General features: G+C 39.4%; 1 protein-coding gene across 1 annotated transcript in view; it reads right to left on the reverse strand.

The window, feature by feature from the left end:
- The window catches only part of ptprz1a (protein tyrosine phosphatase receptor type Z1a), a 73,335-nt gene that overhangs the window by 34,848 nt on the left and 25,950 nt on the right, over positions 1 to 12,537 (reverse strand). Inside the window, exons 9-12 of the mRNA XM_034117195.1 lie at positions 8,321 to 8,505; positions 7,822 to 7,948; positions 4,936 to 4,976; positions 1,844 to 4,109 (exon numbers count right to left, since the gene is read on the reverse strand). Coding sequence (XP_033973086.1) covers positions 1,844 to 4,109; positions 4,936 to 4,976; positions 7,822 to 7,948; positions 8,321 to 8,505 — 2,619 coding nt within the window. The remainder of the gene's footprint in view (positions 1 to 1,843; positions 4,110 to 4,935; positions 4,977 to 7,821; positions 7,949 to 8,320; positions 8,506 to 12,537) is intronic.

The raw sequence follows: 12,537 nt of genomic DNA on the forward strand, positions 1-12,537 counted from the left end.
GAACACCAACGCACTAATCCACTGCGCCACACACGTCACTGTATTGCATTGTAATGTTTGTCAATTGCTTGTAAAGAAGTTCTTTGATCGCAAGGTGCCATTTAAATAAAGGTTGATTGAATGAATGAGTGTAGTCAGAGACAGTTGCTGTGAAAACTGGAAGAGCTCTGCTGCTCTCCGGTGGCTGTGTCGGATACTTTTTGGCTAAATTAAATGTCCCTGAGATGTACATTGACTTTTTAAATTGCAATTGAGGGTTTTGGACATCCCTCTGTGTACTTTAACACAACAGAGAGCTTAAAGGATATTAGACGAGCGATTATGAAATGATTTAAATGTTCATTGGTACACAAATCATAAAAATACGACAATTTAGCTTTTTTGCTGAGGTGGAATAAGTACTCAAATGATATACTTAAGTAAAATTAGCAATACTACATTGTAAAAATACTCTGTTACAAGTAAAAGTACTGCATTTAGAATCGTACTAAAATAAAAGTAAAAAATAATAATAATTAAAATATATATATATGCATTAAAAAATACTTCAAGTACCAAAAGTAAAAGTACTCAGTATGCAGAAGGTCCCATTTAAGCTGCATATATTTTAGTTATTGATGCATTAAGTGTTCAAACCCTTTGTTGTACTACTTTATATAATACTGGGTAGCTTAACCTATAATAATATATGATAATGAACGCTTTGATTGATAATTGGCATTAATAATCTACATCTGCAAGTAGCTAAAGCTGTAAAATAAATGTAGTGGAGTACAAATATAAAGTATTATTATGTGAAAATACTCGAGTAAAGTAATAGTACCTTTTTACTTCAGTAAGGTGTTCAAAGCGGTAAGCTCGATGAATTAGTGCTTTCTGAATCAACTTGTTAAAATAAATATAATTTATGTTCACATTAACCAAGTGGTATCAAGACTTGATCCTCTCAATTTAAATACAATGTTTTAAACTACCTCAACACTTTAAATGATGGAATTAGTAATAGTAGTGAATGTAGTGTTAATGAATGTAGACATGTACTGAAGGTGTTAATTAAAAAAAACGAAATTAAGCATCAGGTAAAAATGATTATCTGCAAATGGTCAGTTTGTGTTCTGCATAAAAATCTTAGTTTATCTTAAAATGATTTAGAAGAAAAGGCATCACTCTCAGGGTGATAAAAAGTAAAAGTCACAATTTCTTGATGGTTTTTGGTGATACTATTTTTCAACCACTAGCTAAACAAACAACAACAAAAAACACACCTAAAAATGATAGGTAAATTAATTTAAAAAAGCTAGAAAACACAGAGAAAGACCTATAATTAAAATACAAAGAAAGGAGAAAATTGTAACCCAAACTAATAACATCTAATTTAAAATAATAAATCAGTGTTGTAAGTTAGTTGTGAATAAAATCACTAAAAACATTGAAGACATGGTGACTTTTACTTCTTATTACTACAAGAGTCGCCTTTTTTACGCATTTGCTTCTCATAGACCTGAGCTGGATACCAGACCTCTCACCAAATGCATGCTGGGAAAGGCTGCACCGCTTCACAACCATAAGCAGAATTAGTGGTTAAGAAAATGGAGGTATGACTTGTACATAAAAAAACTGATGAAGATAGTGATGGTGGGTTAAAACAAGTGACTGTAACGAGGGACCTTGCATGCATGACTTTTCTAGCTATCACAGAGAAAAATGAAATAAAAACGAAAGGTGGTTTTGTTGTTGACAGATGGTGGATTAATCATCTTTCGGATGTCCAGAACTCTTCCTGGTCCCTTGGCATTTTGCAGGTGTAATGCAAGTGTTTTCCCCCAATCGACGGCTTTTTTACCTGCGACTGGCTCCTCCTTCTCGGACTCTCTTTCTGTGCGCTCGGGGATACTGAAGTCTGAGGACGTCTCGTTGTCGTACAGGCTTTCACCCTGACCTGAGCCGCTCTCCTCCTCCCTGCCCAGCGACCAGGGTGAAGTCGAGGTTACAGCAGGAACGGTCGGTGTCGCTGAGCCTCCTACCTCCGTGGTGACAGCACTGCCACTCTCGCTATCAAAATAAAACGCTGAGGAGCGATCGTCCGAATCACCCGAGGACTGGCCGGACCCAGAGGTTGTTGGCGGAGCTGCGGTGCTAGTAACTTTGTTTGAATAAGTCAACGCGCTGTCTCCAGATCCCGAGGTTTGAACCCTGTCCCACTCCTGATCTAAGCCCTCCTGGGAGTAGGGGAACAGGGCCGAACCGGAGGCACTGCTGCTAATGTCTAAAGCCTGTCTTTCTTGGGTAGGGGTGAAGGGGGAGGCTGAGGGTGAGGAAGTTTGGGCAGAAGTTTGTAGGGGAGGGTTCTCGTCTGATGCGGAGAACCAGGAATCCCTGACGCCAGGGGCTGCAACAGAAATGGGCGGGTCACTATGGGTGATCTGGAAAAGGAGGGAGTGTGAAGAGGACGATGACGGCGAGATATGGGAAAGGAGAGGCTGATGTAAGGACACACCATCAGATCCCGCTACGGACGGAGAACGTAGAAGATCGTCTATACCAACACCAGAGGCTGAAGGGACACCTACGCTAGAGTAAAGCTCTAAGCTAGCAGACGCCCAGGCGGAGGACGGCAGGGGGACGTGAGGAGATGCATGCAACCAGGACGAGGACTCCGAAGGCTCCAGAGAACAGTCGCACTCCAAGTCCACGCCGCTAACTAACGGAAACCCATCACCGCTAACCTCGGGGAGAAAAGACTCTATCGCGCTCCCCTTGGCGTACCTTGCGTCGTCAAACGCAACTGGGAAAGAGCGGGATGACCCCGGAGTTGTGGTGGAAAGGGTGAAGTCGCTAGAGAGGAAAACTGAAGGCTGAAGGGTGGGAGACAGAGAGAGTGTTGAGAGAGACGGATCCCAGGAGGATTCGGACGGTTCAGAGGCAACAGACGGATCCGGCAACGTTTGTAAAGGAGGGGTACCGCTAAAGACTGAAAGGTCACCTGAGGACTGCGTCAAAGAGGAAGACCCGGAAAACAAATCACCATCGTTATCATTATCATCTAACCCAACACCAGGGTCAGTCACCCAACCAGACAGGGGCTGTGAGGGGTGAGGAAGGGCGGAAGCAGGGAGCATAGGGTTTGAAGGAAAAGCCAAATCTTTGCCAGACTGCGGAGCGGTGGCAGCATGCTGGGAGTCCGATGCAGACAACAAAGGCCAGGACGAGGAGGGAGGGTCATGCAGGCAGGTGGAGGGGTCCGCAGTGTCACATAGAGGGGAAGAGGAGGAGGAAGAGGAGGAGGTGGAAGGGAGGACAGAAGGACGCTCACCAGTGGACATCGGCTGTGTGGTCTGCAAGAGAACGCCACCCAACCCCACAGAGGTTGTCGTAGATGAAAAATGAGGCATTCCACGACTTGTGGTCCTACTTGGAACAGCTTCACCCGAAGAGGATGGTCGAGAAGTTGATGTTTTGACCTCTGGAAGACTTCCGGGTCCAGCAGACATGGTGGTGGTTTCTTCATTTATGGGACGCCCCAGGTCTTGCTCGATCTTGGCCCGGACGAAGGACGATGACGTTGTGCTGCTCATGTCACGGGTACGAGAACTCAGTGTGGTCGTGGTGGAGCTGAATGAAGAATGACCTTTACCACCTTTTGTCTTTGCACTTGTGGGTGTAGGAGTAGTGGTACTAACAACTCTTTTGGAGTCTTTTGGACTGATGCCTTCTAGAACACCATTCGTCTTTGCATTGGGGTACAACGGAGTAGTGGAGGTGGCAATTAAGGTTTTCTTGGTGGTTGTTGTGGAGTAAAAGGGAGCATTGCCACTAGCACTTCCCCTGGTTTTCGGGGGTGATGTGATCTCTAATGGACTTGTGGTGGTACTGCGACGTGTGTTCTCTTCAGACTTGATTAGGACTCGACCATGCGAAGTGGATCTGACCGTGGGATCAGTTGTGGTTCTCCTCCGACCAGTTTCTGCTGTCGTGGTTCTGATGCCAGGGAGAGGGAAAACAGGAGATGGAGAAGTCGTGGTCTTTGGGGGGTTTGTAGGAATCCAGGCCAGATTGTAATCCTCAATTTGGATAGGTTCATTCCAAGACAGATCGGGTTCATAGTTGCCCTGTTGGTGAACAAAAAAGGGTTATGGAAAGTTATTAATAACAGCAACAACATTTGAACTCCCAACTTGTCAAAAACAGCAGCTTGGTCGTGGCTCTTGGTTTCAAACTTTGAAGCTCTTGGTGCTTATCTATCGTCTCGGACAGCATGTTCATTTATTGTTGTTATAGGCAGCTGCATATATGAAGAAAAAAAAACATTACCCCAAAAAATTGCAACAAAAGGTTTCTTAACAGTTTTGTGTAGTATTAGGTGTCCCTAATAACATACTAAACGTCTAGCAAAATCTGTGACATTTTCAAGATTGCGTCCAAGATGTCCGAAAATTCAAGATGTTCCTAGGAATTCCTTCCTAGTAATTTTTTTGGCTAAACCTATGTTTTGGGGGCCTAGAAATCCATTGGACTTGTCAAAGGGGCTTTTCAAATAAATGTCCATGTTCATAGAAAAAGTAAAGTTCGGCATGTTTTGATTTTTTTTGATTAAGTTGAATCAATTTGATTGATTGATTGATTGATTGCAGTTTTGACAAAAAAGGAGGTCCATTACCGTTTGCAACGTAACTGCTGTTAGCTAAGTACAGAGGTTTCGTTAAGGTCTCTGTTTCGCGTGATAGGAACTGCGGTCTCCAGGGTTTGAATCCTGTATTTGCTTTATTAACATCTGTTACTTTGAGTTTCTAATAATGACACAGATGGGTTTACATTGGAGTTAGTTGATATGAATGAAGCATCTCTTACAGACGCTAAAGGGTGCGTCTCTGTTTGACGAGTTGAAAGTTAATTAATGATATGCAGTGTTTGATGAAAAATAAAAGGTTTTCTTACCTCTTCGTCAAATTCATTTGAATCCGGATCCATTGCATTTTCTGGAAAAAGGCACAGAGTGCATGATTAGTGACATGAAACAAGTCGAAACAAGGACTAACGTAGCTCTTGTCAAACTCATAGAATACCACCTTTTATTCATTCCTATTTTGTTTTTAACATTTTCCTGAAGTATATTTACGTAAATGCTAAAATCAAACGTTTGAAAACGTATAAAAAACCAATGCAGAAAAGCAGAGACATATGACAAACGGTAAAAGCAATTAGAAAACATTGTGATGAGAACACCACGGAGAGGAGAAGGCAAATCCGTGGGACGCTGTATATCTTGATGTGTCAGTTTTTGTTATTTTAAACCTAAAACTCTGTATAACTTCGGTATTGAAACCTGAATATGAATGTGTTGATGTTGATGAATGGGTGAAATGACACAGGGAGAGAATGGAAAAGAGGGAAAGGTTGTGCACACCACTTCAAGCAATGTATTGGCTTTATAATAACCACAACACGACATGGGGACAAACACTTGCATGCAACAAATCCGTCAGACTTTCATGCATGGATTCCCCCAAAGACACAACACAATAAACCTTGAACAAAAAGCATTTGCAATGAATCATCCGCACAGCACACAGGGGGTTGTGGCTCTTACCTGTCTGAGGCTAAGTCACACATCATGGAGACCAGATCAAACTGGTGTGTGAAGCATGAGGTGAGGTTTTACAAGTTTAATGAGGTGGATTTGATGGGAGGGGCTCAGGGTTTGAGGCTAAAAATCTACTTAAATTGATCAATGGAAAGCTCTTGTTGAGGTATATTTGGTAAATAAAATTAGGAAAAACTACTTTATTAAGTGTTCATAATTTTAGTTAATTTATTATTAGTTGATCAACAGAAATGGGCGACTCAAAAATCACATTAAAAACACAAAAAATATATGCAAAACGTGCATGTTCTCATTTACTTACTAGTGATTGGAAAATCTTTTCGAAACTGACAATTGATAAAGATAAGTTAAATATTAGATGGATTTAGCAATAAACAATCATCTTTACTTGCGTTCGTAGCTTGAAACAAACACATTAATGTAAAATGCTAAATATGAAATAACTAGCCACAAATCTGCAGATTTCTGAAGCTGAACGCATGTAAATATAAAGTATTTTTCCATTGAATCATTTATTCATCAATTAATAATATCATAGAATAAATGTTCTGTTGATCAACTAATGTAAAATCGGCTAACAAGTACAGCTAAAGTCGTAGCTAGTGCTAATGTTATGCTAGCTGCGCTGGTGTAGCACTAAGCTAACGTGACAATCTCTATGACTGCTCTGAATTGGAAAACCCTTTATTAGCTGCCATAATGTAAGGTTGTATTGGTTATTACAAGACAGGACTTTCTTAAAAATTATGTAAACAGCTAAGATTGGGTGCTAACATTAGCTTAGCGTTAGCGTTAACTAAGCCGTCATGCTACATGAAAATTAGTCACGTAAATCTATGATATGTCGCAGAATATCACCCATTCATGCCAGCTGACACTGAAATAGGATGCGGGGTATTTTCTTTTCTTTGGGGAAAGACATATTAGTTTATTTAATGTAAAGTTCAGTGGAAATACAAAGTTACTACGATTATCAGTCCAAGCCATGTTACACAAAATGCTGCTGCACACATGCAAACATTTCTCTTACTGTGAGAGGCAGAGGGAGCGGACGCCACACAATGAAAACAAAACAAAAATGGCGAGTTTGGGAATGACCCCAAACCAAGCATGTTCTATCATCTTAGGAAATATATAAAGAAAGCATAATTAAGGGAGTACACAGAGAAACTTGTGAAACACATAGAAAGAGACGAGTCAAACAGCAGCACTGCTTGTGTGATTACATCCTCACAAAACACAGAATATAGAGAAAGGCAGGGAGGGTGAAGAGTGAGATAAAGGGGAAGAAAAACACAATATATATCTAGTCGTGTCATTCAGGGTTCAGAGGGAGGGCGAGTGTGAGGATGGAAATGTTGCTAAAAGAAAATGAATGTGGCTGGTGAAAAAGCACATGACCAATATATGAAAACAAGAAAGAATTCAAAAATTAAATACTAACTCGAATGAAGAAGTTTAGCTATTGGATTTGTTTACGCACAATTCATTAACTGTAGGTATATTTTTTCACTTTGATTTTTTTTTAAGTTCTCCCAAGTTTTCTAAATTGCCTTTTTACTTTATTTATTTGATCAGGAAAGACATTTTATTTTATTTTAGAAGTGTAGAAGTGAAATAAAAAATACTCATGTAAGTCAAAATTATTAATTTATCAAAATTCTGGTTTAAAAAACAATAAACTAACAAAAACTATTTGACTTTTTAATTTAATTTAATTTATTGTAATGCAGTATGAAGACTGAAATTATGAGATTTAAAAAACATTTCCCCACAACTACTTTTTTTTAGTAAAATAGTAATTGAGCCAACGCCAGAAACGATGTAAAAATAAGACAAATGTTGACTAATTATTGAAATGCTTTTGTTCGTACTTATTCTTTTTAGAGTATAAGTCTCAAAACAAAATGATGGCAAAGTAAATCAATTCAAAATTACATTAGTTTTGATAATGTAGTTGTAAACACAAACATTTTAATTAGCATCTAATAAATTATACTTTGAAAAGTCATATTTTACACTTCATCTTTTGTCAGAACCAAAAAGATTTCCTTGGGAACGGGCTTCCAAACATTTAGTTCTTCTACTGTAGATTTTTACCAATGGCCAAATAATTTGCTTAGAAGATTTAACTTCTGAAAAAGAAATCGCAGTGAGAAATAATCTGTACAGTTGATCTGCCGAACTCTACGCTCGGTCTCGGGCACGGTCTGTCTTACCGGGGTCGTGTACGGGCATGGAGACGGTCAGCGTGTCGCTCACACGTCCGAACAGACCGTTGGTGCACACCGCCACCACCTGCACCACGTAGCTGGTGTTAGCTAGCAGGTCGTCCAGTATCGCCCCCTGGTGGAGGGAGAAGGTAAAGACGACAACTTTGAAGAACCAATTTACAGACAATACCACCAGGTTGAGATGATTCATGTTCAAGTAAAAAAGTCATGTGTTCAATGTTTAATCATTTTTGTTTTACTTTTGTGTATGCACCATGACATCAAGTCAAATTCCTCGTACGTGTCAACCTACCTGGTAATAAACCTGTTTCTGATTCTGAGGTGTTACTCTCATTATGTGCTCAATAATTGGAGAGCAGAGACTGTTTATAAAGCTTTTCTGTAACGCCAGTTATAGCCTTGGTTAGATCTGCTTTTTGGGGCTTGATAGAGTGAAGAAACTACTCTGAGGCAATCCTCATTGATGATATTGACTCCCTCTCACCACGTCCTGGTCTCCGTCGGTCAGGTATATGAAGGGCGCTGCGTTCAGAGTGTTGTCCAGGCGATAGCTGACGGAGTATTTCTCGATGCTGGCGTCGTACACGGCCCTCGGACGTTCCCACGTCACCAGCAGGCTGCTCAGGTTGTGCGGCACCGCCTGGATGTTCTCCGGCTCAGAACTGCACACTGAAGGGAGAGGAAACAGACGGGAAAATATTGTAAAAATATCATTTTAAATTCCAAATGTTCAGAGGTGTAGAAGAACTATAAGTACATTCACTCAAGTACTGTAATTAAATACAATTTTAAGGTACTTGTACTTTACTTGAGTACTTTTAAGGTAAAGACGACCGCTTTAAAGAACCATTTTACAGAGCAGGTTGAGATGACTATTTACATATAAAAAGTTATTTTCATAGATGAGAGTAACACATGCGTCACTTCCGGGGAAAATGATGGCCCGGTAAATACAGATTCTGAAGTTTTCAACAATCACATCCAAAAATCAAGAAAACTGCACAACTAAGATGGTCAGCCAGGCAAACTATTAAAAAATGTCATTGGAGATCGATGATCAGCGTTGATTTATAGTTTAATTTAAATCAATAGGGAAATGATCTCTAGTCAGTAGAGAAAGTAAAGAAACCGTAACTCACGTCAAGAAGAAGAAATATTGAAAACATTTTGGAGAAAATATAATTTTCAATTCCTTATTTACAGAGGTGTCGAGGAACTAAGTACATCTACTCAAGTACTGTACTTAAGTACAATTCTGAGGTTCTTGTACTTTGCTTGAGTATTTCTATTTTATGCTACGTTGTACTTCTACTCCACTACAATTCAGAAGTCAATTGTGTACTTTTCCTCCACTACATGTATTTAATACCTTTAGTTACTTCACAGATGTGGATGAATGATGTGAAATATAATCAAGTGTTAAATCAGACTTTAGTTCCACCTGGAGTAAATCCACAAGCTACCCTGCAGTATACAAAGTCATTCAAACTAGCTGCACCTTTACCAGCTTTGAGAACACTTTCATGATCAATCATTATAAAACATATCAGATATATTATTCTGAAATGGACCAATCTGCACAATGACTACTTTTACTGTCGCTACTTTAACTATATTTTGATGAGAATACTTTTCTACTTTTACTTGAGGAACATTTTGAATGCAGGACTTTTACTGTAACAGAGTATTCCTACACTCTGGTACTTCTACTTTTACTCAAGTACAAGATCTGAGTACTTCTACTTTTACTCAAGTACAAGATCTGAGTACTTCTACTTTTACTCAAGTACAAGATCTGAGTACTTTTTCCACCATTTTGTGTCAATACCCAAAGGTCTCACCCAAAAAACTGGATAGAAAAGAGGACAATATTAACAGGCCTGTTTTAACTGGTTAAATACTTGCACACTGTTAGCTAACTGCGAAATGCTTCAGAATATAAGAGGACCTGATGATAACACATTTTAATATTTCTGAGAGATCTGCGGGACTATAGTTGCCTAAAAGCATGATTGTTTCAAAATCTCGTAAAGGTCCCATGTCATGCTTTTCTGGTTATTCCCCGTCCCCTTGTGTGTTATGAAGGTTTTTCTGCATGTAAACGGTCTGCAGAGTCACAAACCCTCAAACTACACCCTGTAGCGAGTAAAACTCTAACACAGAAAATACCTGTCTATGCTGCCCCAGAACGCCTCGTTGGACATTTCTCTTTTTCCATTTGTTTCTTCCGGGAACCACATGACGTCATGTCCAAAATGGACCAATCCGCAGACCTCCTCACACACCAGGATCCCTTGGCGTCACTATCAAACGCAGTGAGGGGACCTTTAGCGTTGCATAGAGCTCCCTGAACGCTGGTAATAGACGAGTTGGGATCGTGGAGAGATGCTCTCCGCAGACCCATTCTCACAGCGTTTATCAACCTTTTTCTTACTCAATATCAAGCCACACTTATTGTTTTTACTTCGGCTGTGAGTGTGTGTGTGCTCAGGATGAGTTTCTCGCTGTCCCGCTGTATCGCCGACCCGGAAACCACACCAGTAATCCAGCTCACTGAGCAGCGAGCCACACAACGTCCCGACCAATCAGAGCACACTGGGCTCACAGGGAGGGGGGGGGCAGGAGCTCCAACAAGCCGTGTAGGACAGAGAGTGAATACACATACTATACAGAGATGCTGTATGAGAAACCAATGTGAGTTTGGAAAATTGCACAATATAAATCTACTGTAGTAGACCTCAACAATGGAATTATGATCCGTAGAAATGGCCATGACATGGGACCTTTAAAAAGCAAAACAAAAATAACATTTCTTTATTATGTTAATTAGTCTGTGTCTGATATATGCTCTAAGACTTTTTAAATTGCTGGTCATTTTGTATCTCTATAATAAACATATAAACACACACCGTAAACCTTTTTAAACCAAGATTATTAAGTTTGGTGGATGGTTGTTTTAAAGGGTCTCTGGCCCCCTGACAGGGATTCTGGGTCAGAGTTGAGATTAGAGAAATTGACAGACTCTGGATTAACTCAGATTAAAGGGGAGAGGATGGATGATTATACACAGGAGGATCCTCCACCTCCCAAACAACACTTCCTAATCTAGAGACCCTGAGCTGACCCTGAGCTGACCCTGCTCTCACTGACCTCTGACCTCTGTGAGGCATCAGAGGGAAAACGAGTCATTGATGAGACTTTTCAGCGCTGAGAAAACGAGCAGAACGATCTTCTCTAAACTCAGATCGGACTGCCTTTGACAATCTGCTTTATCTTTACCACCAACAAAAAGTGGAATATGCTTCCTGCTGAATATGAAACATGCAAACACTTCATATGTCTAAAAAAATGGATAGATTTGATTTATTTTGTATTAATTGAATTGTAGTTTTAAAGTTGTACTGATAAATGTGCTGGTATTTATGTGAATTATATCATAATTAAATATTCATGCAGTTATTTAGTAAATTATATTTAATTAATGTAGATATGCTGTAGTGGCAATACACACCTGTGCCACTAGAGGGCAGAAGAGAACCGATTAAACCTCACAGGAGGGGCTTTGATTGTGATTATTAACCATACTGTGGCTGTGAGGGTCGTGAGTGTGTGTGTGTGTGTGTGTGTGTGTGTGTGTGTGTGTGTGTATGTGTGTGTGTATGTGTGTGTGTGTGTGTGTGTGTATGTGTATGTGTATGTGTATGTGTATATGTGTGTGTGTGTGTGTGTGTGTGTGTGTGTGTGTGTGAGCTTCCCTAGAGCATGTGGGATGACTCGCAGAATGTAAAGAGCTTTGAGGGGTCGAGTAGACCTGATAAAGAGCTGTATAAGTACAGTTCATTTACCATCTGCTGTTGTAACACCGTACATTTCCTCGTTGCAGGACAAATAAAGGACTTCTGATTCTGATCTAAGAGTTCAAATGTTTTGAAACGTAAAACAAATCAGCTTTAAAATCTATTTTTTTATAAGGACAGTTTGCCAGTGGATTCTCTCTGCGCTGTAAACAAATGTGAAGTATTGATCAGATTATAAAACCGCTCTGTAACGTCAGAACCAGCCCCGATCAATACCTCCTGATTACCGGAGTGGAAGCTGAGGTTTATTTGGGTCACTGGAAGCTATTTTTATCCCGCTCTTATTTTATTTCCATTCTTTCCTGATCCAGTTATCTGTGATCTATTTAAACTGGTATTTAATTAGCTTTAACTGGGACTCTCCACACAGCGGGTCACGCTGAGGGAGCTCAGTTAATAATGGGTTTTATTCACATCACCTGATGATGGACTATCCAATGACAGATGGAGCATATCTGAAGAGTGAGAGGTGCGTTTTGGTGGACTGAAAGCTCCTACATTATAATTAAAAAAGAATATATAGAATATTTATATTATAAGAAAATACAAAAATATATAATAATATTATTAATAATAATAAATAATTCAATAAAAAAAAAAAATAAAAATAAAAAATTATAAAAATACAAAATACGAAAAATGAAGATTAAAAAGAATGAAATAATAATAAGTATTGACAAAAAATTATAATAATAATAAAAATGGTGAAAAGTCACGTGAAATAGTGATGTGTAAATACTTCTAACAATTATTTTCTTTATTATTCTCACTTTTTCATTCATGTTTAATGCCATTTAATTCACAATTAATTTTACAAATATGAATGATAATAGAAAATCTATCA

This window comes from Trematomus bernacchii, unplaced genomic scaffold, assembly GCF_902827165.1.
Source record: "Trematomus bernacchii unplaced genomic scaffold, fTreBer1.1, whole genome shotgun sequence".
Classification (NCBI taxonomy): Eukaryota; Metazoa; Chordata; class Actinopteri; order Perciformes; family Nototheniidae; genus Trematomus; species Trematomus bernacchii.